The 27284-nt window shown below is 46.3% G+C and overlaps 1 protein-coding gene across 7 annotated transcripts in view; it reads left to right on the plus strand.

Annotated features, from left to right (window-relative positions):
* The first annotated feature begins 2317 nt into the window (after nt 1-2317).
* CFAP45 (cilia and flagella associated protein 45) overlaps nt 2318-27284 on the plus strand; it is a 28742-nt gene continuing 3775 nt past the window's right edge. The window contains exons 1-10 of one of the 7 annotated variants that reach the window (XM_033195624.1): nt 2318-2421; nt 9538-9663; nt 12219-12361; nt 14315-14459; nt 14796-14966; nt 16121-16299; nt 18253-18382; nt 22455-22601; nt 25632-25745; nt 26346-26539. In XM_033195624.1, the coding sequence (XP_033051515.1) occupies nt 2419-2421; nt 9538-9663; nt 12219-12361; nt 14315-14459; nt 14796-14966; nt 16121-16299; nt 18253-18382; nt 22455-22601; nt 25632-25745; nt 26346-26539 (1352 nt within the window). In that variant the 5' untranslated portion in view covers nt 2318-2418. Of the gene's footprint in view, nt 2422-3935; nt 4134-9537; nt 9664-12218; nt 12362-14314; nt 14460-14795; nt 14967-16120; nt 16300-18252; nt 18383-22454; nt 22602-25631; nt 25746-26345; nt 26540-27284 lie in introns of those variants that run through there. The other 6 variants (XM_033195631.1, XM_033195629.1, XM_033195625.1 and 3 more) reach the window with 6 other exon arrangements.

Genomic DNA, 27284 nt, shown 5'->3' on the forward strand with positions numbered 1-27284 from the left:
ATTTTTCAAGACAGAGTCTCACTCTGTCACCCAGGCTGGGTGCATTGGCATGATCATGGCTCAGAGCAGCCTCAACCTCCCAGGCTCAAGTGACCCTCCTAGTGCAGCCTCCCAAGTAGCTGGGACCACCGGCATGTACCACTATGCCTGGCTAATTTTTGATTTTTTGTAGTGATGGGATCTCCCTATGTTGCCCAGGGTGTTCTCAAACTCCTGGATGCAAGCAATCTTTCTGCCTTAGGCTCCCAAAGTATTGGGATTATAGGCGTGTACTTGCCTGCTGGGAGGCAAGTCCCTTACACTGCACTCTGTCATTCCTCCTTCCTGCCTCAACCTTTTTTTTTTTTTTTTTTTTTGAGGCGGAGTCTCGCTCTGTCTCCCGGACTGGAGTGCAGTGGCCGGATCTCAGCTCACTGCAAGCTCCGCCTCCCGGGTTCCCGCCATTCTCCTGCCTCAGCCTCCAGAGTAGCTGGGACTACAGGCGCCCGCCGCCTCGCCCGGCTAGTTTTTTTTTTTGTATTTTTAGTAGAAACGGGGTTTCACCGTGTTCGCCAGGATGGTCTCGATCTCCTGACCTCGTGATCCGCCCGTCTCGGCCTCCCGCCTCAACCTTTTTTTGTTTTTCCTTGAGACAGAGTTTTGCATTGTCGCCTGGGCTGGAGTGATCTTGGCTCACTGCAATCTTCCCTTCCCGGGTTCAAGCCATTCTTCTGCCTCAGCCTCCTGAGTAGCTGGGATTACAGGTGCCTGCCACCACCGCTGGCTAATTTTTTATATTTTTAGTAGAGACGGGGTTTCACTATGTTGGCCAGGCTGGTCTCGAACTCCTACCTCGTGATCTGCCCACCTCCGCCTCCCAAAGTGCTGGGATTACGGGCATGAGCCACCGTGCCCAGCCCTTTCTGCCTCAACTTTGCATCTTCAGACAGTCACCCTGGGCTAAGATACAGACTTTCAGTTTGGACAATTATTTTTCTTGGCCTCAGTTTCCTCTTTGGTTACAGTGATAGTAACTACGTCATGCAGATGTGCCTGGGAGAATGGGGTGAAAAGAATATAGGAAGCACCTTGTCCACAGTGGGCCGGTTACTTGTTTTTCCTTCTTTCTGAGCTGCAGGGAAGGGGGTTCTAATGTCAAGGCTTAGTAAGGAAGGTTCCCAGGAACAGAACAACCCCTTCTCTCAGTCCCAAGCCTCCCAAGGACTGTGCTCCTTCTCTTCAGGCCTTCCCTTCTCCCTCTGATTAAGCCTTCAACACTTGGTGGGACTCTGCGAAGGGGACACAATTTCGTACTCTTGATCCCAAAGGAGATAAAGACTGGGAAATCTAGGGAAGGAATGTGAAGCCTGTTGGAGAAAGTCCTTTTAAAAGCAGCAAGAAGTGACCTTGTCTCCCTTCTTCCATTCCCCTGGGGCTTGTGAACAGCCTTCAGTATCCAAGTTGGAGTAAGAGCTTCAGAAAGACTGGCTGTGAGGGTTTGGAGAGAGGTTTGAGAAAGCAGCTCAGAGACTCACAGAGTCACACCAAGAGCTTAGCTAATCAGCACCGGAGGAAGACAAATGTCCTTGGTCTGGTGGGACAGCTTTGTGAGGCTTGGAGCATGCAGCCTACCGAGGTGAGGTCAATGCTGGCCCTGCAAGTTGGGAGGTAGAGAGGCCAAACTAAATTGGAAAAATGACAAAACCCCTATGTACTTTCTAGAACAGTACATACCAGCTAGGAAGTAGTACCCCAAGGTCAGTTCCTTAGCTTTCGACTTATTCTAATGTAGGGCCTCCATTTTTAATAAACTCTCCAGGTGATTCTTAGCCGGAGATTTGAGGCCCGCAATTTAAGAAACTGCTTCTGACACTGCAGAGACATCCTCAGGGCTGGAAGTTCTTTCTTGACCCGACCAGACTCTCTTCTGCTGTGAAACTAGTTTGGTCTGATCCTGCTGGCTTCTCTGCAGATTACACTCATCCGGGGTTGGCTTGGCGCCTCCTGGGCAGTGGGGCAAGGGTAATCATAGTAACCTAGGTGAAGTCCCTGGGGAAAACTGTGACCCTGGGCCAGGCTCTTCGGGCCGCTGACAGTTAGAACTCCCTCGGCCCATGGTAAGCTCTTTAAGTTCGGGCTCTGACCTAAAAGTTTGGCCGAAGCCAAAGTGCAGAGCAGGGCACGCCAGGGCGGGTCAATCCTTCAGAACCGCGGTTGGGCTGGAGCGCGGGGCTGCAACGGTTGGAGCGACCGGCTCCTGTTCCCTACGCCACCAGCACAACGCAACTGCCCACTGGAGGTGGGAGGGGGCGGGGCCGGGGGCGGGGCCTGAGCCGAAGAACGCGGGCTAGTGGTTGCCACGGTAACGCGTCAACACCAGGGCCTTGGAGGCGCCCGGGCGGCGACAGAGGTCCGGAGTCAGGGCGTGTGGCTGAGGACATGGTGAGGGAGAACCTCAGATGGGGCCTCTTGTGTCCTGAATTGTGTGGGGGCTCTGAGTGGGGAAAGTGGGGGCCTAGGGGAGGGCAGAGTTGGGTCTAAGGGTCGGGAAGGCCCAGGAGTAAGGAGAACACCTCTAGAAGAAGCAAGGGAGATCATGAGGTGGGGTCAGAAGGGGAATTAGGGATAGCGTCGATAGTGACTGGAAATGTGGAGTGCGCTGAGCGGAGCAGTTGGAGAGAAAGGGATGTCCCAACCCTCTCCCCGATGCCATCAGACTGGAGCCTCAGTGGACTAAAGACTGTGGATGTGGTGTGGGAAAAAACACTGGTGAGGAGGCCAGATAATGGGTCGTGGTACCTGTTTTGCCACTAACTAGCAAGGTGACTGTGCCTGAGCCTCAGGTTTTTCTCCTGTTAGCAGGGCTTCATGTCCCTCAGTAGATAGTCAATAAATATTTGTCAGTGAATGAATGAGTGAATGAATGAATGAATGAATAAATGGGTGAGTGAGTGAGGAGGGTCTCAGGTTTGCAAGGCCCGGAAGAGAGACTGGCACAGGCCTGTCAGCCTGGGTTTCACTGGAATGGGGAGGACTGTCAGGATCCTGAAGGTTGAGAAGGCCAACATGGCCTGGGAGGAACCATGAAGGGGATGCCTGGGCTTGAGTGTGTTGGTCCCAGAGGGGAGGTCCCAGAGGATAAGTGTTGGAGTCTTGGGTTATTGGAACTGACCTAGAATGTCTGGGGGCACAACAGGTGGCAAAGGTTGCTACTTGGGTATACTTGTGGACAAACTTCAGGCCCAGAGGCTGCATTGCTTTTCTGGGGCTCAGTGGACTTCAGAAGAGTTTTGTTAATTATTAAATAAGCCTTCAACAAAGAGCAGTTCCTGACTTTCGAGGACTCCCTGCAGTGTTGTATTTGGGGTGGGGGGCATCCCTTTTCACTTATGTATTCTATTTGATTCCGTGTCCCATCTTCTCTCAGCACCTTACAAACCCAGTAGCGTATGTATGTATGTGAGCACCTACTGTCATGCCTGGTGTCTAAGGGCATATGGTAAATGTTAGTTCCCCTTTTGTCCTCTTTTAAAAATTTCCTATTTCCAAGCTCTCATAGGTCATAAGTTGCACCTGGGCAAGACTCGTGGCCTTCAGAGCACCCAGATTGGGGATTCCCCATCCAGGAGCCACTCAGGGCAGGGGTTTGACTCACTGACTGAGCCCCTTTGAAATTCCTGGGACAGGACTGGGCATATGGACACCTTTGAGAAGCAGTGGGTCTAAGTTAGTGATCTCTGGTAGGCCAGGTGTGTGTGTTTGTGTACATATGGTGCTACTCAATAGGTTTGGAGAATATTTAAAGGCATGAGAAGAGATAGTAGGGGTGGTGAGGCTCACAATTAGGCAGACTTCCAGAACTCTTATAAAAATAATGATTAAAATCCTCCAGAAGGAGAGATGGAGACCTCAGTACTGACTGGGATGTTATCTTCTGGTGACATCCTACAGATGGCCAGCTTGGTCCCACTTGAAGAAAGAGGATAATTGTGTGGATCACTCAGAGTAAAAGGCAAGGGGTCTGGTTCATGGGAATCTCCCTTACTTGGTAACCAAAGTCTTCAGAAAGGGAAGTAGAACCAGACCAAGAGTTTGAAGCCTGAATTTGCCAGCCTGCGGTGACTCTGTGCAAAAAAAGAACTAGATCAGAATGGGTAAGACATCTAGGAAAAGACATATCTTTCCTGAACATGTCAACCTGTTCAGTTGATGGGTGTTGAAGTTACATCAGGGAAACTCCACACTGACCTATTCTAGCCCCATTCCAGCTTTGTCTTGCTGGATTTGAGTGAAACATCCTGGATACCAGAATATATAATGCTATGTTTTTTTGGTTTGTTTGTTTTTTTGCTTTTTTTTAAGGGTTGTACTCTCTTGCTTTCAGAGTTGGAGCACCAGGCCCATTGCTATGCTTTGTTTTCAAATAAAAAAATAGTTTTTTTTTCTGGTCATAAAAATAGCTGTCTACTCATTGCAGGAAATTATTCAATAAAGAAACATCTTAAGATGGTAAAGCTTACCTGACATACTGTTAAACATTTTTTTGAACATGCTTTCAGTAATACATTCTGGGCACATACCTGGCATTCAAACATCTTTACAAGAATACTTCTACATTTGTTTTTCTTTTTGAGATGGAGTCGACTAGGCTGGAGGGCAGTGGCGTGATCTTGGCTCACTGCAACCTCTGCCTCCCGGGTTCAAGCGATTCTCCTTTCTCAGCCTCCCAAGTAGCTGGGATTTCAGCCTCCCGAGTAGCTGGGATTACAGGCACGGGCCACTATGCCTGGCTAATTTTTGTATTTTTTTGTAGAGACGGGGGTTTCACCATGTTGGACAGGCTGGTCTTGAACTCCTGACCTCAGGTGATCCACCCACCTTGGCCTCCCAAAGTACTGGGATTACAGGCATGAGCCACCATGCCCGGCCAAGAATACTTATATTTCTTTTTCTTTCTTTATTAATATTATTTTTTTGAGACAATGTCTTGCTCTCCAGGCTGGAGTGCAGTGGCTCAACCTTGGCTCACTGCAACCTCTGCCTCCTGGGATCAAGCGATCCTTCCGCCTCAGCCTCCCAAGTAGCTGGGACTATAGGTATATGCCACCACGCCTGGCTAATTTTCATACTTTTTATAGAGGTGGGGTTTTGCCATGTTGCCCAGGCTGGTCTTGAACTCCTGAGTTCATTCGATCCACCCGCCTTGGCTTCCCCAAATGCTGAGATTACAGGCATGAGCCATGGCACCCAGACTTATGTGTTTCTTACAGTCTGTTTTCTTTACAACTTAACATGGTATGGAGATCATCCTATATCAATGACTGTAAATCAAAATCATTATTTGTTTGATCAGCAAATCTTTCTGCATCAGAGTCTCTCATAGAGCTCCTAGCTGTGGCTGAATTCTTGTGCTCCAGGAGTTGGAAGGCTTATGAAGAGAGGGGGAGTCAGCTGAGTCACCAAGACGAAAATATCAAAGCAGGGCTGGCACCTTTATCTGTCCCCAATCCTCATTTTCCCCAGACCCCCTGCCTTCTCAGCTGCCTTCCCTTCAAGAGCTGTCTCCCCATAAGCAGGACTGGATACGCTTCTCCTTACGCACAGTTCAGCTTCTTGGCAATATTTATTTAGTCAGGCAAAGAAGAAAACCAGCCCGTCACCTCCTAAAAGAACTTCTTCACTATTGCCTCTGGCCCAGAGGGATCCAACTTTACATTTATGCTTGGTTCTTCATGTTTTTCTAGTATGTTTACACAGTGACCTTTGTAATCCATGTTACCCTTGGCAAAACTGTTTATTCTAACCCTGGTGTAAGGCTGTGGCTTCAAAGTCAGCATTTTCCAAATGAGGTTTTTCTCAACCACCCAACCCTAGAGTTCAGAGCTTCCCACTGTCCTGCTCAGTGGCCACTTTTCTGTGGTCATCTGTTTTTCTTCCTCTGTTCTGGCTCAGGCAGTCCTTGCTGTGACTTCCTCTTGACATGGGTACCAAGGGCATAGGAAACAGGAGATGCAGGCTCAGCCCTGGAGGAACCTGCAGTCTGGTGGACACTTCAGCACAAGGGAAAACCTGTTGGAGTCCTTGAAAAGAGACAGGAAAACAAATGGAAAACAATAATACTTTCCATCTGTATTCCAAAGCCCTTTCACATACGTTATTATCCACAGTGGAGACCACATACGTGATCTGGAAAATATGGAATGGTGGAGTGACTTGGAGTCAGGCAGGCGTATTCCAGAAAAGTATCCATCTCAATCTGGTCTGCAGTCCTGTCCTTGAGAGGTCGTCTTTCTTCATCAAATGCACGTTGCTATATTGTTCCTAGTATGTGCCAGGCACTGCGCCTTTTCCCTTAATTACATACAAAACTCATGATCCAAAGCCTTCCACCTTTTCCAGTTATTCCAAATGCTTAGCCTCAATCCCACCTACTGAAGTTTCTATTCATTTCCTCTTATTCTATTTTTGGTGGAAAGGGGAGCCGTAGCTCACCACCTACCATATAATAACCCTTCAGAGGCTGTTATTAGACATCCTTGGGGCTACTATTTTTACCTTTTAATAAATCCAAGCTTCTTTGCTCTACTGTATTGGGGCTGGCTGAGGCTGTAGAGGGAGACTTCCTATGTAAGCCTTTTGCTGGCTGTGCCAGGCAGTGAGGGAAATGCACATATAGCAGTGTTCAATGTACAGCACAGAGACAGCTGGAAAATAATTGTCCAATTGAGTGTGAAAACCTGATACAGGTGTAACAGACACTGGGGTGTCTGGTTGGTAATGACAGATCAGAGAGAGCTTTCAGAACACTGTCCAGGGCTTAGTGACCTGGAATGCATGGTATATTTCCCTGTCTACCCTGTTCCCTTGACAGCTGCTGATTCCCAGTCTTGGGGAGACACAATGTGTCTGGCCCATTCCTTCAAGGTAACCCAGTTTAGAGAGATGTGGGGCATATGGGCTCCTCCAAAGTGAGGTTTGAGTCAGCTTTATCATTAGCCTGGAGTCATCCAGTAGTCCTTGTAGATACTACCTTTTAAAGATAGATGTCTACTCTTGGGACTGAGCTGAAGCTGCCTGTCCTTTGGGAATGGAGGTTGTGTTAATCAGATTCTTAGTTACAAGCGACAGAACCAGAATTCCAATTTAAGTAAAAGAGAATGTGTTAAGAGGATTTTGGAAAGCTCAAAAATAGGAACAAAGGAAGGTTCTGCAGCTGGAATCAAGACCACAATCAAAACCTAGAACTGGTCTGGCAAGGACCCTGATGCACTGTTGTACCCCCCAAACTGCCAACTCTGTACATAGGGTGCTGCTGCTGGTATCGTTATCAGTATTGATATCAGACCAGACACTGGGTCTGACTGCCAGTTCTGTTTGGGTCAGAAAGGTTTTCCTTGTTCTGCCTTTTGGTTCACTAGTTCCCTAGTCATTGCCAGTCCAGGGCCATCTCATTGGGTAAGCTTAGGTCCCTTGGCCAGGCTGAGAAGGTGAATATTTGATGTTTTCAGCTTCTATAGTTGGAGATGAGCACTATCTCCCACAACTCATTAGATGGGGAATTTGCCAAAATAGGAAGTTAGTAGAGGGCTAAAAAATGACTGAGGCACACTAAAAGGGTCTTGGGAGAGAAACAGCCAAATAGTGGATATTATGAACTGGCTTGCTTGATTGTAGCTAGTAATCATTTATCATTCACCACTGCCTCAAGTTTATTGGGCATCAGCCACATGCCAAGCAGTGGGTGAGGCGCTTTTCCATCCTTTATATCCTGTGCTCCCACCATAACCTTGTAAGATTGTGGAGATACGAAGGAGGTCAAACAGTGGTATCATTTGTGAGGAAGACTTGAAGCACAAGCTGAAAAGATTGGAGGCAAAGGGGACACTGCGCATGTCTGGGGAGGCAAGTCCAAATTGCCCCACGAGAGGTTGTCCTCTTGGGAAACTGGTACTAGTCTGATAATGAGAAACTGTTGCTTCTCTCCTCCTGCCATTCCCGCTTCTTTTATCTTTACTTCCATACTATGTGGCCGACTTGGCCTTCAGCTTCGAGGACTATAGAATTGCTTTTTAAAAAACCACAAAAAACAAAACAGTTTTGTTTTTAATTGACACATAATGATTGTACACATTTATGGGGTACAGTGTGATGTTTTGATACATGTATATACATTGTATAATGATCAAATCAGGGTAATTAGCATATCCATTACCTAAAACACTTGTCAGCCGGGCGCGGTGGCTCAAGCCTGTAATCCCAGCACTTTGGGAGGCCGAGACGGGCGGATCACGAGGTCAGGAGATCGAGACCATCCTGGCTAACACAGTGAAACCCCGTCTCTACTAAAAAAAAATACAAAAAACTAGCCGGGCGAGGTGGCGGGCGCCTGTAGTCCCAGCCACTCGGGAGGCTGAGGCAGGAGAATGGTGTAAACCCAGGAGGCGGAGCTTGCAGTGAACTGAGGTCCGGCCACTGCACTCTGGCCTGGGCGACAGAGCGAGACTCCGTCTCAAAAAAAAAAAAAAAAAAAAAAAAAAAAACACTTGTCATTTCTTTGTGGTGAGAACACTCAAAATTCTCTCTTCTAGCTAGTTTGAAATATACATATAGGCCAGGCGCGGTGGCTCAAGCCTGTAATCCCAGCACTTTGGGAGGCCGAGACGGGCGGATCACGAGGTCAGGAGATCGAGACAATCCTGGCTAACACAGTGAAACCCCGTCTCTACTAAAAAAATACAAAAAACTAGCCGGGCGAGGTGGCGGGCGCCTGTAGTCCCAGCTACTCGGGAGGCTGAGGCAGGAGAATGGCGTAAACCCGGGAGGCGGAGCTTGCAGTGAGCTGAGATCTGGCCACTGCACTCCAGCCTGGGCGACAGAGCGAGACTCCGTCTCAAAAAAAAATATATATATATACACAATATAAATAATATACATTATTATATACATGTATATTAATATATATTATTGTATAAATGTATATAATATACATTTATATATAGTAATATACATTATATGCATTATTAACTCTAGTCATTCTATTGTGCTATCAAATACTAGATCTTACCATCTCATTTAATCTTATAACATTTATATTTCTCAAAATCCTCTCCTCTAGATATTGTGTATCTCTTTTGAGATATACAGTACATTATTATCAACTATAGTGGTCTTTCTGTGCAATAGAGCACCAGAACTTATTCCTCCTATCTAACTGTAACTGTGCACTCATTGATCAACCTCTCCCCATGCCCCTCCCCTTCCTCTCTTCAGCCTCTAGTAACCACCATTCTACTCTCTACTTCTATGAGATCAACTGTTTTACAGAAATGCTCCTTTGTGCAGAGCTCTCTTTTTCAGGGACCCCCCTGCTCTGTGGGGATGCCCTCCATCTGTTACTCTTTGTCCCCTATGGTTCAGAGTTTACACAGCCACTTTCCCTAACTGTTTCTTTTTCACATGCCCACCCACTCCCCCAGCATGGGCTGGTGAATTGTTGACTGCTCAGGGTCTGGATGCCACTCAGTACTGATGACCCAAACTTTCTGCCTCTTCCTGCAGCCACTAAGCACAGCTGGCATCCTGAGCTCCTCTTCTGCCGCTTCCAACAGGTCAAGGAATAAGGCTCGCTATCGGACCAAAGCCGTGAGCTCTGAGGTGGATGAGAGCCTCTTTGGAGATATCAAGGTAATCCTCAACAAGTCCTTTCAAGTCGATGCCACCTGCAGGCAGAAGCCCAAAAATGTAGCTCAGGGCAAAGCTTCTGCTGAGTAACCTTGCTCTCATAGGTAACTCTCAGACCGAAGACAAAGGGGAATTCTGAGACCTGAGCTGCAGAGCTTTGGGATCTAGTGGGGCCTATGTCAACAGGGACACCCGGCTTCTTCCACCCCAGTCTCTCATGTCTTCACAGTGTTTAAAATCTGTTGTAATGTCAAAAGGAAGGCTCAGCTGCAGAGAGTGCAATAGTTGCAGTTGAGCTCCGTGACGGAACTGCTGGAGGGCTGATGGGCTAAGCTTGCAGACAAGAGCAACATCTTCCCCCTCCATCCAAGGATAATACCATCAGAGTACAACACAAAACCATCCTCCTTTCCCAGTTGCTCAACTAAAACAATTATTTAGCTTTGGGAAATGAGCAGGTCTTTATTTACAAGTGTTGTCTAGACCAAAAGGTTGACAACTCCTTTAGTCTAGATAAAGAGAGCTAGATAATAGAGCTTTGACTGATTTTGGGACACATGGAGTTTAGTAGGTGAGAAGGAAGAGAGGGAAGGAGAAAAAGAGAATGAGACATGGAGAGAAGGGCAGTGAGAGTTTAAGAGAAGGGGAAAAGGGAAAGAGAGACACCAGTAGTGACCTGAATCCCTCTGCCAGTGGGGAAGGTGGGGAGAGGAGAGTTGGTGTCTGTTCCTGCTCTTCAACATCTTCATTGTGAATTGAAGAGGACTCTCCAGAGGGATCAAGATAGGCTTCTTAATCCATTCAGAAGACTCTCACTCTGCAGCAGTTTTCCTGTTGGTAAGAGAAAGGATCAACAGATGCATTTATTTTTTATTTTTTTTTAAGACAGGGTTTCACTCCTGTCACCCAGGCTGGAGTGCAATGGTACAATCTTGGCTCACTGCCACCTCCGCTTCCCAGGCTCAAGTGATTCTCCTACCTCAGCCTCCCAAGTAGTTGGGACTACAGGTGCCCACCACCACGCCTGGCTAATTTTTGTATTTTTTGTAAAGATGAGCTTTCATCATGTTCCCCACGCTGGTCTTGAACTCCTAAGCTCAAGCAGTCTGCTTGCCTCGACCTCCCAAAGTGCTGGCATTACAGGTGTGAGTCACCCCACCTGGCCGAAATGCAATTTCACTTACAGACATTTGTGTTGTTGTTGCTGTTGTTGTGGGTACATGTGGAGTTTTCTAGTCAAAGCAAAGAGAGATTTGGAATTGGCTGAGTTCTCCAGGAGCAGTCATGCTGGCTGGCAAAAGGGGGTTATCAGAAAAATGCTTGTCCCTTGTCTAGTTTCTTTGGCCTCACTGGTGGGTAAGAGTTCAGGAAGTCTCTCAACAGGCAGTAGAGGGCAGAAGTGGCCTGTGGCATGACTGAGTTGTGCCCACGTGAAAGCAGAGATGGGCACCAGGTGGCAGCAGCACACAGGGGACTGTGAGTGCAAAGTGAGGTAGGACAAGCGGGGCCATCCCCCTGCCTCTGGTCAGGATCACAGTGGCTGCATTAATGACACATCCTTTCCTGTGTTTAGACATTTTCTGAAACAGGTGATTTCATTTTCTTGTTATCTAATTCCTTCAGGTCGGAGAATTTTGAAAAACAAAAACAAAACAAAACAAAAAAACACAGTCTGTGTTCTTGCTGAATTCTAACTCACTGACCTCAGCACCAACTCAATGAGCTGGTAGAGAACTACCCATAGATCTTAAGGGTAGGCCTCTGCAGGTCATTTAGCGATTTCTATCTCCGTCAATATGGCTTTTTGCGGGGGTTAAAGTAATTTAATTGTAAGAAAGAATTTAAAATAACAATGTCAAAGACTGTAAGAGTCTGTAACAAATTATATTGCTTCAAACCCCCTGTGTGGTCCTAGAGAGATAATTATTTCTTCTTTCATAAAGGAAAACCTTTCATGGAGAGAGGAAAATCTAGAGACCAGAAATTTGCTTTCATTCCTGATGACTTTAGACTAGGTATAGACACACACTAGTGACCGCCACTCCTTACTATCCCTACCGTTCTGCAAAGAATATCTGTACAAGAACAAGAGACTTGTTCTCCGAAAAGCTGGTCAGGACCTGGCACGGTGGCTCATGCCTGTAATCCCAGCAATTTGGGAGGCCCAGGTGGGCGGATCACTTGAGGTCAGGAGATTGAGACCAGCCTGGCCAACATGGAGAAACCCCGTCTCTTCTAAAAACACAAAAATTAGCTAGGTGTGGTGGTGGTTGTCTGTAATCCCAGCTACTCGGGAGACTGAGGTAGGAGAATTGCTTGAACCCGGGAGGCGGTGGTTGTAGTGAGCCAAGATTGCACCACTGCACTCTAGCCTGAGTGACAGAGCAAGACTCCATCTCAAAAAAAAAGAAAAGAAAAGAAAAGAAAAGCTGGTCAGTACAGAAAACATCCAGCCACGGTCAGATATACGGCATCCTGCTGCTCTATCCTTGAAGTTAGGACTGACCAGCAGGAAGTGCAGGTGACAAGCTTCTAAGCTATTCTTTCTGAACTCATAGTCCCCAGCCCAGGGCCAGAGTGACAGCCCCATTGTGCTGCTCCGAGATAAGCATACCCTTCAAAAAACTCTCACTGCTTTGGGCTTGGATCGAAAGCCAGAGACCATCCAGCTCATCACCCGGGACATGGTCCGAGAGCTCATGTGAGTACACAGTCCCCTGTCCTTCTTTGCCCAGTCCCTATCCTTTTGCTAAGGATCTTTGCAGGGAGATAGATAAATCCACCTGGTTTCATTCTGTCTGTCCAATCCCCACTTCTTTCCTATTCATTTTCCCCTTTTTGTTTGATAGTTCTTTCTTTCTTCTGCGTTCTGGCCTCTCTTGTTTCTCCCATTGTATCTATTATTGCCACTGTCCTTTATTCTCAGCTTCATTCTCCTTCCTTACTTCTGGCTGGCTGTGTGAGCTAAGGGACTGGTAGAGGGGAGGTGCTTAGTGAGTCCTAAGTCCCCATTAGTGCCCTCCCTAAAGGGAAGTGATCCAGATGAGTCACTTCCTTTCGGCTGCATTAAGAATCTGAAGCAAAGGGAAACTGACCAGATGCCTCATTAGCCCCTGGCTTCCTCCCAGACTCCAAGGCCATAAGAGGAAATTCACAGGAGCTCCTTGGTTTCCTTTGGGATTAGCTCAGCCCCACTTCCTGACTAGAGCTGCCCCCAGGCTTGAGCCCCTCCTGTGGGGCTTAGGCCTAGCTCAACCATGTGCCATGAGCCAACACTGCTCGGTGGTTTAGCTCTTGTGTTAGTGCTTCACCCTTTACAACTGTTCTCCCTGCCCTGGCTCCACCTACTAAAACCCTAATTCCCAGAAAATGCTACCTGTGTCACAGCTGGGGAGGCACATCTGGTACACACCCCAGGAGGTGTGTTGGACTGCAGTCCCTTACTGACCATGTCTGGTCAGCCCTGGCATCAAATGGCCAGATGTGGCTAGAGCCCTGCAGCCACTCCTGGAGCCGGAGGAAGGGCTCCTTCTTGGAGCCATCTAGTCCTGAAAACACATCAGAGGACAAGTGGCTGGTTATTTTTCAGGGCTGCTGAAAGTAGTATGAACTGCTGTCTTAGATTCAGATCACTGCTGGTCACTCCAGATCCTAGGCTGTTTAGGGCCACGCTGCTTCGTGAAACACAAGATCTTGGCTAAGCTGCAAATCCACTCACTCATTCTGTCCATCACCTGGACCACCCTCCCCCAACACACACACACTAGTTTTATTAGATGAGGTTTCACTTCCTGTCTCAGACCATCTGTCTTATTGGCATGTACCTGCCTCACCCAGAAGCAGCTTTCTTCCCACCTCCCCAACTACTCCCTCCCCCATCTTTAATGTATGTCATTTGCTTGTAATCATTATAATTAGCAATTGGTTTGTTGAATGCGTTGGATAGCTAGAAAGGAGAGGTCTATAGACATGTCTCTGGCTATTGTTGATCATAGATTTTAATTAATATTTAGGGTTCAAAGCTTCTTTCTAGGCTGGATAGGCAGGGAAGCTTAGGTTTCTAACTAGCATCTATATCAACCTTGTCTGGCGTCCTCTTGTCCTTTTTATGTCATCCTTGAGGAATAATCTGTTTTTAAAGTTTAATTCAACAGCTTTGTTTTGAATTCTCACTCTGTGCCAAGCGCTGTGCCAGAGACTAGGCTACCAATGTGGTTAAGACAGAGTTTGTGTCCTGAAGGAGCTCATAAAGGAAACAGAGCCTGCATGATTTTCTGTGATACAGGCAGTAAGAACAGAGTGCAGTAGGGGCTCAGAGGAGGAGGTGATCTATTGGATCTTGGTGGGTGGGGGGGGCAGAGTGGGCACATGTGGACATGACGGGGGGTGGGTCTCAGCTGCACAGAGAAGGTAACATATGAGTTGGACCTTATAGAAAAAGGACTTAAAATGTCTCTTTTTAGCCTGCAGTGCTACCTGACCCCCACCTTGGAACCTCTACTCCCCAGTGGACTCATGGCACACTTGCCGTCTCTTCTGCTACTGGAGAAGTCCACTGGCATGATGGGGAGAGGGGAAGAGAGCAGAGAAGCCTAAAATGTGGTGCCAAGAACTTTCCCTCTCACCTCCCTAAATCTGTTCATTCTTGTATCAGTGTTCCCACAGAGTATCCCTCCGGGGAATCCCTAATCATCAGCCCTGAGGAGTTTGAGCGAATCAAATGGGCATCCCATGTCCTGACCAGAGAAGAACTTGAGGCCAGGGACCAGGCCTTCAAGAAGGAGAAGGAAGCCATCATGGTAGTTAACCTCCCTAAGGCTTTGCCTCTGCAGATGGGTCGCAGAATCAAAATGTACTGAGGAACTCTCATTAGGGGTCCCTGAAATGAGGCACAAATTACGTACTTAAAAAATATTGCAGAAAGGAGACCAAAGAGCAATACCTGAGATGAGAGGTGGGAGCAACTGGGGCCAAGGGGAGAACTGAGAATGAAGCCAGGCTGTGGAACTTCTTGGTTCTGATGTCATCACTGGCCGAGGCAAAATTGTACTGGGTCACCTGTGATAGCCAGGCTAGTGCCCAGGGCACAGAGCGCATGAAATAATCCCCCACTGAGCCAGACTGGTCTCCCTTAGGATGCAGTGATGACACGAAAGAAGATCATGAAACAGAAGGAGATGGTGTGCAACAACAACAAGAAGCTCAGTGACCTGGAGGAGGTAGCCAAGGAACGAGCCCAGAACCTCCTGCAGAGAGCCAACAAGCTGCGGATGGAGCAGGAGGAGGAGCTCAAGGACATGAGCAAGGTGGGCTCTTCATCTCTCCCTTCCCTCTGAGCACTCACTGCCATCCTGCCTCCCTCCTCTTATTCCCACACTGGACAAGGTCAGGGACTGGTTGGGGTGTGGGCAGGGGAGGGGCAGCAGGAGAGCTGCACCTGCTGTGGTAGTTGCAGTGATCACAGTGAGGACTGGCTCTGCCACCTGCTTGCTGTGTGACCTTGGGCAAGTCACTTGCCCTCCCTGAGCCTCACTTTCTTCATTTGTAACTTGAAGGTGGTAAAACTGCTTTGTGGAATCATTGGCAAGATGAAATAAGCTAATAGACGGGAGAGGCTTTGTGGGCTGTGGATTGGTAAATTAAATGTGAAGTGCTACTTTTATTTTCATCCTGTTAGTTCAGTTCTGGCCACATATGGTGGTCGAGGCAATTGGATGCTTTTGGAGTACCCAAAGCTCTTCCTTTGGCTGAGAACATAAAGACCAGAGGCTCATTTAAATTCTGTTGTAACTCATTTGTATGTGGTTCATTTCCTTACCAAATGAAAAGTGCTGGTTCCCCAATCCCTGCACCTCTGATTTCTGTCTCTCAGGTAAATCTTCTCTACATTTGCCTCCTTTAATTTTCTAAAGGTTTTACTTTTGGGTTCTTATTGATGGGCCCATGGCTGTTCATCCCTTTTGTGTCATGTTGGGCTCTTCCAGCTTAAAAATCTTGTGGCCTGGCCTCTGCAAGAGTGTTTTAGCTCCCTTGAGGAGAACAAGGGGTCCAACCTGGAGTTCATGGGTCTCTTAAGTGGAACAATGGACCTCTGAAGTTTTATAGAAATTTTGTGTGTATATCTGTAAGTGAATTTTATGGAGGAGAGGGCCTACTGCTTTCATCATATTTCCAAAGGGTGACCCATTACCACCAAAACCCTACGATGTAGCTCCCTGAAAGGTGCTATTCCAGGTCCCTCTTTTCACAGACCCTGGCACCTAGCAGGAGGCCAGTAAATTTTTGAGCTCAACTATATTCAGGGGAAAGGTAAATATAAGAACATTCTTATTTCCCTGGACTTGTGAGCAGTCATGCACACCTCCGGCATGCTCAGCAGTATAGCATTCTGTTCCCATTTCTTCCCCTTGAACTTACACATCCCTAGGCCTAGTGCCACAGTTTAATCTCCACTCTCCAGATTATCCTCAATGCTAAGTGCCATGCCATCCGGGATGCCCAAATCCTGGAGAAGCAGCAGATCCAAAAAGAACTGGACACAGAGGAGAAGCGGTTGGATCAGATGATGGAAGTGGAGCGGCAGAAATCCATTCAAAGGCAGGAGGAACTGGACAGGAAGAGGAGGGAGGAAAGAATTAGGTAAAGATGTGGTTTTGGCATCTCCCTCTCTAAGCTATTTCCATGTATCTTTAGGTCCACGTAGCCTAGCAAAGAGGGAAAAAATGCGAAATGGTCATTATTGTCATTTACTTATCTTAAAACTTTACTAAGTGATACACAGAATCACAGAACTTTTTTTTTTTTTTGAGAGGGAGTCTCACTCTGTCGCCCAGGCTGGAGTGTAGTGGAATAATCTTGGCTCACTGTAACCTTCACCTCCTGGGTTCAAACGATTCTTCTACTTCAGCCTCCCAAGTAGCTGGGATTACAGGCACGCACGACAACACCCAGCTAATTTTTGCATTTAGTAGAGATGGGGTTTCACCATGTTGCCCAGGCTGGTCTCAAACTTCTGACCTCAAGTGATCAGCCGGCCTCAGCCTCCCAAAGTGCTGGGATTACAGGCGTGAGCCTGGCCGGAATCACAGAACTTTTAAAAGCTTATTTCTCAAATCCTGGGAGGCACTTCACAGTCTGGCTGCAATCTCATTTCTTACCCCTATCTGCCATCTACTCTCTGCTTTTTCCCAGGCCCCCCACATGCCAGGCTATGTCACAAGTTCTTAATTTTTTGTTGTTTTCTCTTTTTTTGAATACCCTCCTCTCCTTTTCCTCTTGGAAAATGCTCTCTCCTTCCCTTTATACATAGCTTTGCTGTCACCTCCCTCATGTCACCAGGCAGGCTTAGTGGCTCCCTTCTCTGCGCCCATCACTCTGTGTTTATACTCCAGCACCCCACTCTTGTGCTGTGGCTCTCTGACCCTCCTAGATGCTATGCTCATTGGGGACAGGTCCTATCGTATCCATTTCTGTAGCTTCTGAGCCTAGCACAGTGTTTGGCCTGTAATAGGTGCTTAATTCATGTTAGGATGAATCAATTCAGTCTCCCCTTCATTTTGTGCTGAAAAGGACAAGTCCCAGAGCAAGTAAATTATAGAATAATAGTGTCCTAGATTTAGAACGCCAACCATTCAATACATGAATTACCTCTATAAATAATCCTTGTACCACTGAATGGCAGTTTTATCTCCCCAACTGTATCCTATTCTCTGGAACCATTCATCTCCGTACCTGGTATACTATACCTGGTACATTCACCTCTGTACTTCTGGTAGGTACCTGGTGTACTATAGTAGGTTCCCAGTAAAAGGTTATTTAGTGGCTAAGTGGCTGTCCATCTTCTGCATAAACAGCTCCAGGAAAGGAAAAATCTGTGTCTTATTAGGCAACAGTAATGATTTGAGCTGGTCCTTATATTGAGCCCAAACTTGTTTTCATGTAACCCTTTTACTCTCTACTCCTGTTTACTTCATCTGGAGTCATGAAGCAATTTGAGCACTCCATCTGAATGTGGCTCTCATACTCTTTTCCCTCGATCCTCATCCTAATCTGTGTCTTCTCCCATTCTTCCAGCCTTTACGCATATGTCATGGGGTCTATGCTTCCAAGTTTATTGACATCCCATTAACACATAGGGAATCACTGGCAACACTGCTTATAGACCCTGGGTTTTTTGTTGCTGTTGTTGTTTGTTTTTTGTTTGTTTGTTTGGCTTTTTACTATTCAGCTAGCTTCCTATGATTACTCTGGGAAGATTTGGGAGGTGGTAGGATTTCAGAAACTCTTTATATACTGGAAGGTAGAAAGTGTTTTATCAAGTGGGGTGCCCCTCTTGGGCAAACAAATAAAGAAGGAGAATCTCAGGAAAAGTGAGCCCTGGAACCAGGAGCTCAGGAGAAAGGAGGCCAACCCTTGAGGTCCTTCCTGAGTGAAGGACTTTGGTCTGGGCTCATGAAGCATATCGATGTTTAGGGGGCACTTGTCAATTGTTTCTGTGACACCACCCACTTTGGGGGTTGTTTAGATGGAGGTTGGACTCTGGGAGACGTGGACCCTGGGTTTCTAAGACACTGTGGCACTGTTCTCTCCAAGAGGAAGGCGGCAAATTGTGGAACAGATGGAAAAGAACCAGGAGGAGCGATCACTACTTGCTGAGCAGCGGGAGCAGGAGAAGGAGCAGATGCTGGAGTATATGGAACAGCTCCAAGAGGAAGATCTAAAGGTAACAGGCCAGACAGACAATGCCACATTTCACCACTAGCAGCAACAAAACCCGTCAAGACTCTGGGGTTTCAGGGTGTTGAATGGTTTTCTGCCAGGCACATGCTCATTTCACAACATCATCACCATCAACTTTTTATTGCCATGTTAAATATTTATTTCACCATGGTGTCATGCTGGGGGATGAGCAGTGATTTGGATAAATATTGTCCCTTCCTTCCAGGGACTTAGGGTCCAAGACTGACAAATCATTGTGAATAGACACATAAAGGAAATATATGGCTGCATGCCTTGCACAAGTGTAAACAGGGATGTTTTATGGTCTTCCCTCAATCACCTAGGGATATTATATACTTTGTAGATGAACAGTAGCAATATCTGAGTTCCAGTCTCCCTGCTGTTACTTCACTCAAAGTACATAGCATCCCATTGTCATTAATTGTGTTGTGAAGCCAAACCTTTTCTTCCTGTTAGTCCAAATAAAATTAGTAGGCATATTTATTGCAAAAGAAATGATGACATACCTGCCCAAACTAAGAAGACTTAAAATGTCCTCTTCTATGTGCCTTTTCTGGGGTGTAACAATGTATAAAACCCTCTAGCACAGTGAGGGACATGGCAGGCACTTGGATAATTTTTTTTTTCCTCAATTTTTTATTTTGAAAATTTTGTACACACAGACAGAAAAGTTGAAAAAATTGTATCACACCCATAAACTCTTCACCTAGATTTAATGATTGCTAATCATTTACCTTAGTTGCTTGTTTCTTTCTAGGTATGTGTGTGTGTGTGTGTATATATATATATATATATTTATTTTTTATTGTTAAACTATTTGAAAGTAAGTTGCAGATATCTTGACACTCTGCCACTAAACTCTTCAGCTTGCAGCTCTAAAGAACAGGGACACTCTCTTACATGACAACAATACCATTATCACCTCCTCCATAAAAAACTTGAATTCAGTGATTCCATAATGTCATTTAATAGTTAATCCACATTCACATTCCCCAATTGTTCCAAATACGTTTTTCTGGCTTTCTTGTTTCCAAACTAGATGTTAATCAAGGTTTGCATATTGCAAACCTTGCAAATCGTTGAGTCTCTTTAGTTTGTTTTGATCTAGAAGAGTTCCTCCATTCATTCATTCATTCATTTCTTCGTTCTTTTTTTTTTTGTTTTTTGAGACAGAGTCTCGCTCTGTCGCCCAGGCGGGAGTGCAGTGGCCTGATCTCAGCTCACTGCAAGCTCCGCCTCCCAGGTTCACGCCATTCTCCTGCCTCAGCCTCCCGAGTACTGGGACTACAGGCGCCCACCACCTCACCCGGCTAGTTTTTTGTATTTTTTAGTAGAGACAGGGTTTCACTGGGTTAGCCAGGATGGTCTCGATCTCCTGACCTCGTGATCCACCCGTCTCAGCCTCCCAAAGTGCTGGAATTACAGGCTTGAGCCACCGCGCCCGGCCCTCTTCATTCATTTTTATAACACTGATATTTTGAAGCAGCTAGGCCAGTTGCCTTTAAGAATATCTCACATTCTGAATTTGTTTGATTGCCTCCTCATGGTGCCATTTCACTCGTGGAACACATATTCTTTTACGATTCTCTCCCTCCCCTGTGTTTATGAATTGTCAAGTTGTCATCAGCTAGTGCATTTGATGGTGGTGAGTGACAGGGGGACGTGAAGAGTCCTGCAGGTGGGCAGATTTGTAATTATGAAGCCTTCTCACCACACCTGCAGTGTGAGGAGCTACTAGAGAAGAGGAATGAAGATCACCTGAGTAGCTGGGGAAACCGAAGGGGCACACAGCCCTGTGAACTGCATGAGAAGGAGAATAGCAGAGTGAAGACAATGAGAGACCTGGCCAAGTTACTCCATTTCCTGGCTCAGGGGAGAGAGAATGGGAAAGGGCCAAGAAGGAAAGTTATGGGGCAAATATGCAGGGTAGTGGGCGAGAAGTGAGGGCGGGAAAATCCAACTAGATGTGGGGAGTGGGAATTGGTGGACTAACTGAGGAAGTTCTAGGAGTCCATGAGTCAGCACCATTACGTTGATGTTGTGTCATTATCCTTTTAATGTCCTTCCAACAGGCACTCCTTGAGTCTCCAGGAAGTATTATTGGGCAATTTTAGCGTAGAAACCTGTGCCTTCCCAGCTTTAGACCTACTGTATCATCTCATGGTGGTACTAAGGGCAACGTTCCCCACCTTGCTAGCAAACGGGAAAAGAGTGAAGGGAGTTTATCTGGGGTTGCTTTGGAAAAGCTTCAAAAGAAACAGGGAAAGTCCTTTGTCGTCTTGGAAATGAAATGAACCAACAAAAACAACAATCCAAAAAGTAAATAAATAGGGAAAGAAGTAAATAAATACATAATTGCATGTATGTCATACATCAGAAATCAACAGCATTTTTAGCTTTGAGGGCCAGTGAGATTAAATGATGTCTGGGATACAAACAGCAGGCCTAAAATCAGTGAGAAGCAGTTAGAAAGGAAAGGAAGAAGGGGAGAAGGGGGAAAGGGAGTGTGAGAGTTGGAGAAGCAGAAAGGGAGAAGTGGAGTGTGCAAAGAAATGAGTATGGTGAGAGAGAGGGAATGTCTGTGACTCATGCACCACATGGACCTCAGAGGCAGCCAGTTGCCATACCGCTCTGGTTCGGAAGGCTTCCTGAAGGAAGGAGCCCTGAACTGGGCAGTGAGCCAAGCTGGCAGAGAGCCAGCTCTAGAGGAAGACACACAGGGAGAGTTACCTTGGTTGGACGAATCAGGGCAGCAGCTGGGCTGAGGAAGAGCTGGAAGGCCAGGGAGGGATTTAGTCTTTGGAGAAACGGAGGGAGCTGGAAATAGTGTGGGAGGTGGGGTGAGTTAATCAATAGAAGAACTTAAGGAGTCTGAGATTGATTGGAGGTGATTGGGGGGCCAGCTGTTTCCCCTAATTCCAATGCCCCTCTGCACCTGAGAATGTGCTTGGCTCAGAAGTGGTATTATCATTGAGAGACATTGAAGGCTCAGGGCTGGGAAAGGCAGGGGGATCCTTCCTTAAAAAGGACCTTGTTCACATTAGTACTCTGATCTCCGTCAAATGTTTCTGTGCGTCTAAGAACTTTTTTTTTTTTCTTACATGCCTCTCACTTTGGTCCTACCTTCCCTGCCTCATTTAGCAATGGGTTATCGAATATTTGCTATTTTCCTTGCATTGGGCTACATGTTTTTGGGGAAGAGAGGATTTATGATACAAGGTCCCTTGTCCTGTAACTGGGGCAGAGCGAACACATATGAAATGAGTGGGGACCTGCAAGGCAGTGTATGATCACCTTATAAGAGGTGTGGCGCCACCTTAAGTGCAGAGGGAATTTAGAAATGGAGAGAGAACTGAAAGTTGAGGCAATCAAGCAAGATTTCCAGAGAAGGTTGATACTTTAATTTACACAGAACAGGTTTCAAAATTTTAGCTCTAGAGATTATAAGCTGTGTGGCCGGTGGGGAAGTCACTTCAATGCTGGGCCGCACTTTCTTTATTGGAGCAAGAGAGATAATGAGGCCTACCTTTTAGGATTTTTGGACATATTTAGGTCATAAATAGGACATATTTAGAGATAGTCTGTGTACGGTGCTCAAGAAATAGAAAGTACTCAGTTAGGGCAATAGGTATTATTTCAGTCGTCACTATTGACTGGAGAGTGAAAGTTGGGTTTAAATGGGAGAGGGAAATTGAAGGCAGGAGGAAGCACCATGAGCAAAGCCACAGGGGTGGGATTTAGCAAAACATGTGAGAGGCAATTCCATGGAACTTTAAGAGCTTCTGCTTCCTGAAAATATAGAGATCAATAGCATCAGGGGCTGCCACAAAGTCAAGTTGGATGAAGACTGTAAAGAGGCCATTTGGTTGAAGACCAAATTCATTGATGACCCTTGAAAAAACAGCTTTAACAAAGGATGGTTGTGGACGCTAGACCGCAGGCAATGCATTTGTCCCCCGCCCCCGCCCCCCCATCTGTGTCTCTCTATCTCTGGATGCCAGTGGCTTCTCGTCTTACCTCTTTGTACTCTGAGGCTCTCTTTCTTTTGCTGGCAGGACATGGAACAAAGGCAGCAGCAAAAACTGAAGATGCAAGCTGAGATTAAGCGCATCAATGATGAAAACCAGAAACAGAAAGCAGAGCTGCTGGCTCAGGAGAAGCTGGCGGACCAGATGGTGATGGAGTTCACCAAGAAGAAGATGGTAGGGACTAGGTTTCTGGGATCTTTGGCTAGGAATGGAATGTCTGTCACAGGGAGAGGAGGGCCGAGAACTGAGGGAACTTCAGTGGAAGGCAGCCGCACCTTCATTCTACGATGCACATCCTTAGTTCAAAAGCCTGGCTTCTTTGTCTCTTCATCTTAGCCAGGCCACTTGTTTATTAACAGAGACAGCTTAGAAAGGACGCCTAAATTAGCTTTATCCTCATTAACACCTTTGATTAGAAGTTGGGATGAGGGCCATGTGCAGGCAGAAAAGAAAACTAAAACCATTGGTGAAAGTAGGTTTTTTGTCATGACTTGCATAATTATACCCCTGGTAATCATGAGTCAGAGGTTACATAAATTTCTTGTGCAAATGCCTATATTGGGCATCCTGTATTGGGTGCTAGACTCAGAAAATAGTCTTCCCCTGTCTCCCAGCAAGGAACCTATAAGACAGAGCAAATGCACAGTGGAGGAGAGAACCATACCAACAGTTACAGATGAATGTAGCTCATGAATGTGTCAGTTCATTCTGGGGCAAAGTTGAGTAATAAAATGATTGGGATCTATGGGGTTTGGAGAGTAGAAGAAGGCTTTTAAGAGTGGTTTAGATAAAGTGAACGTGGATTTATATAAAAAGAGGGGGAAGTACTCAAAGTGGCAGGAAAGTTATTATATTCTTCATGTGTTGGTCTTGTCTGCCCTGCTAGTTTTGAAATTCCATGATGACAGAAACACATTGTACTTCTCTATGCTCCTCTATAGTAGTGATTTTTAAAGAAGGCCAAGGGGAGGGTGTGAGTATAATTCGAATGGCATATTTGGTACACCTATATGTTCTGAAGACAACCACAGAAAATGAAGCTCAGCTAAGCTCACTTATTGGCTTTAGTATTCTTATTGGATGCTGGGGACACTGTATGCAAGCAATAGAGTGAGAATGCAGGGTTGGGGACATAGATGATTCCTACATAATAACAACCACATAACTATCATTTAGTGAGCACCTAGTCTGTGCATGGGCTCTGTGCTAACATGTGTTATCTCTTTTAATCTTTACAATAGTCCTGTGAAATAGTCATTGATGATTCAAAATATACTGGATCCTTCAATATGTGTCCAGTCAGACTTAGGCTGAAATTACCTATAATAATGCTATACCATTGGAACTCAACCACTGTTTTCCCAAGTGGATGAAGGTGGGGATAATGAGCTAATTCTGTGTAGGAGTTAGTGCACATATTTTCTGGCTGCAGCAGAGAGTTTATAGTGGACATAATAAGAAATGAGGGTGGTGAGATGGAGACCTAAGAGCAGTTGTTGGGGTGTCTTGGGCCTTGAGTGGAACTGGAAGGGTGGAATGATAAGGAGTCGCCATGAATTTCTAAGCAAGAGAGGAGTATATCTTGTCTTTATCATGGAAAGGTGTAGCTGGGAGAGGCGGGAGACTGGCCACAGGATCAGGCACTTGGGCATGTCCACAGTCCACCGTAAGTATCTACGTATATCACAAGCCCTTATCGACTTCATGGTGGTATTTATTCTTGCAGCCAGGGCTGCCCCTGCAGAGCTAAAAGCAGAGATTTGTTGTAGAAACACCCAGAGTTCCCTGTCCTGCTATCTAGGGCAGGGTGGACAGAGGAAGCAGCTTGGCAACAGCCCTGTACAACTTTACAAGGACAACTCACTGGGCTTCACAGTAGTCTGGTCAGGTAAAATGAGGGCCAAGGAAGGTTTTTTTTTTTTTTAGATGGAGTCTTGCTCTGTCAGTAGGCTGGAGTGCAGTGGCGCCATCTCCGTTCCCTGCAACCTCTGCCTCCCACTTCAAGCGATTCTCCTGCCTCAGTCTCTGGAGTAGCTGGGACTACAGACATGCGCCACCATGCTCAGCCAATTTTGTATTTTTAGTAGAGACGCAGTTTCACCATGTTGGCCCCAACTGGTTTGATCTCTTTACCTCGTGATCTGCCTGCCTCAGCCTCCCAAAGTGCTGGGATTACAGGTGTGAGCCACCATGTCGGGCTGGGAGGATTCTTTATTAAGGTCACATTTCCCTCCAACCTGCACCATTCATCTTATGATTGCTTAAAAATGGCTGTTGGGAAGCTGGGCTTGGGAAGCTTTTAAGGATATGTGTGTTTTTTCAGAGAGGTGGAAAGGGAGCTAATTTTGATGGTTCATTCTTTACGTATCTGGTAACCACTGTGGGACTGCCCAAAGCGTGGTTGGCTCTTTGCCCAGGCACTAATGAGATAACCTCCACCTGCTGTACTTTACAAGCCAGGCAAAAAACCACTGTTGTTTCTTGGCCCAGTAGCCTTGCAACTTGAAAATTGTCTATGACATAGTGGAAGGAGTGTGAAAGCCAGGGTCAGGGTACCTGTGTTCAAATCCTGTTAGGTAGTTTACTTCCTGTGCAATCTTGGGCAAGACCCTTGATCTTTCTGACCATCAGTTTCCTCATCTATAATATCTGTCTCATGAAATGTTGTGAGGGCTCTCCAGGATGACACATAGGACAGTGTTTTGTAAACAATAAAGCATTTTATAAATGTTAATTGTTTTTATGTTCATGCATTGCTAAATTCATTTTACCTTATTTATTTATTTATTTATTTTGAGACAAGGTCTTGCTCTGTTGCCCAGGGGAATGCAGTAATGCAATTATGATTCACTGCATCCTCGACTTCCTAGGTTCAAGCAATCCTCCTACCTCAGCTTCCCGAGTAGCTGGGACTATAGGCACATGCCACCATGCCTGGCTAATTTTTAGATTTCTAGTACAGACAGAGTTTTTCTCTGTGGCCTAGGCTGGTCTTGAACTGGGGCTCAAGCAGTCCTCCTGCCTCAGCCTCCCAAAGTGCTGGGATTATAGGCATGAGTCATGGTGCCTGGCCTCATTTTGTCCTATTTTAAAAGGAGTCAGGAAGTGGTAGGGGGGATATTGGAAAGTCTGTTGTAGGGGTTTTGTTTCACTCTGCAAGGCTGGGCAATGGCAATTGTTCTACAAGATCTTTCCTTCTGGCAGGCTCGAGAAGCAGAGTTTGAGGCTGAGCAGGAGAGAATCCGGAGGGAGAAAGAGAAGGAGATTGCCCGCCTGAGGGCCATGCAGGAGAAGGCCCAAGATTACCAGGCAGAACAGGTACCTGCTTAGTCTTGACTTCCCTCTACTTTTCCCATTCCCTTGCCTATCTATCCCTTTGACAGCCTGTAGAATGGCCTCGAGGGTGGAGATGTGGAGGAAAGGATGCAAGTTACCTAGACTTCAGTAGTCTGAGAAGGAAAGGGTGGGCCTGCTCCCAGGGCCTGTGTCAGCAGGGATTGGGCAGTGCAGCATGTGCTTAAGGTTCAAGAGAAAGTTTTTCACTGCTCCATAAAGAAAAACTTTCAACCTTAACCAACCAGTGAAATGTGTCACCAGGGGAAACTGTGGTATCTCTATCATTAGCAGTTTTTGAAATTAGAAGTGATTTCAAGACTGCCTGGAGATGTCTGAGGTACAGGGAAAGAACTGGGATGAGTGGGTTGGAAGGACAAGATGACCCCTCAGGTTATCTTCTAACCCAAAAGTTTGATGACAGTATTCCATTTATCCTTTCCTAGAATAACTAGCTGCCAGAGAAATTCATGGTGCTTTTCAAAGCAGACTGTCAGAGTCTGTAAGTAGGTGTCTTCTTAAAGGCACTTGGTCTGTACTTCCAGCTATGTTGTGCCTTCACTGGTCCCCTGCCAATTTTCCCAGGATGCCTTGCGGGCCAAGCGCAACCAGGAGGTTGCAGACAGAGAGTGGCGCAGAAAGGAAAAGGAAAATGCGCAGAAGAAGATGGAAACAGAGGCCGAGCTGCGGAAAAGTCGGCTCGAACAGGTGGCTTTCAAGGAGCATGCTCTGGCTGTTCAGGTGCAACGGGATCGAGATGAGTTCGAGAGGATTCTTCGGTAGGAGGGGCCTGGGAACCTTGGATTCCTTTCCTTGTACTATAGCAGGGATGGTCCATATTGGATAGAGAGAAGCTGTCTGGCATGTTAACAGATGCTCGTCCATCCTGTCTGGGTTGGTGGGATCATTATAACTAGATGGACGATTGAAACTTTTAAAACTCACTTGAGCCAAGAATTTTGTGATTAGAGAATTGGGAGATAGCACCTGGAATTGCTTAAGGAATTGGCGATGACTGGGATTATTTACCCTGGAGCAGTAAAAGTATAAATGAAGGTAAAAATCTGGTCCCTTCTGCTGCCCTCTGACTCATGTCCCCCTGCAAATTAGGGATGAAACTGCAAGAGGAGTGGTTTAGGAAAGATAGAGATAAGAACTTCAGACACTAAGGGTTGTGAGTCATTGGAGCAGGACTTTAAGGGAGCCTTTTGCCATTCATTTGACAAATATAAAGCACAGAAATGCAGGGCTCTGTGCTGGATGCCATGGAGGACATTAGAAATTAACAAGACACTGCTCTTGCCCATTCCACAGAAAAGGTATTAGAGATTTGTGTTTGAATGGACCGTACCTACATCAATCCATCTTTCTTCCTTGGCTCTTTATCCTTTTACTTTTGTTTTCCCTTTTGGCTCAATGATAATTTCAACACATAAGTGGAAGCTAAATGTTCACATCTCTCACTGTTCTGCTCCCTCCCCCAAAGCAGTCAACAGTCACAGCCTCCATTGGTTTCCCTCTCTG

The sequence above is a fragment of the Trachypithecus francoisi genome, unplaced genomic scaffold (assembly GCF_009764315.1).
Source record: "Trachypithecus francoisi isolate TF-2019V2 unplaced genomic scaffold, Tfra_2.0 Lachesis_group5, whole genome shotgun sequence".
Taxonomy (NCBI): domain Eukaryota; kingdom Metazoa; phylum Chordata; class Mammalia; order Primates; family Cercopithecidae; genus Trachypithecus; species Trachypithecus francoisi.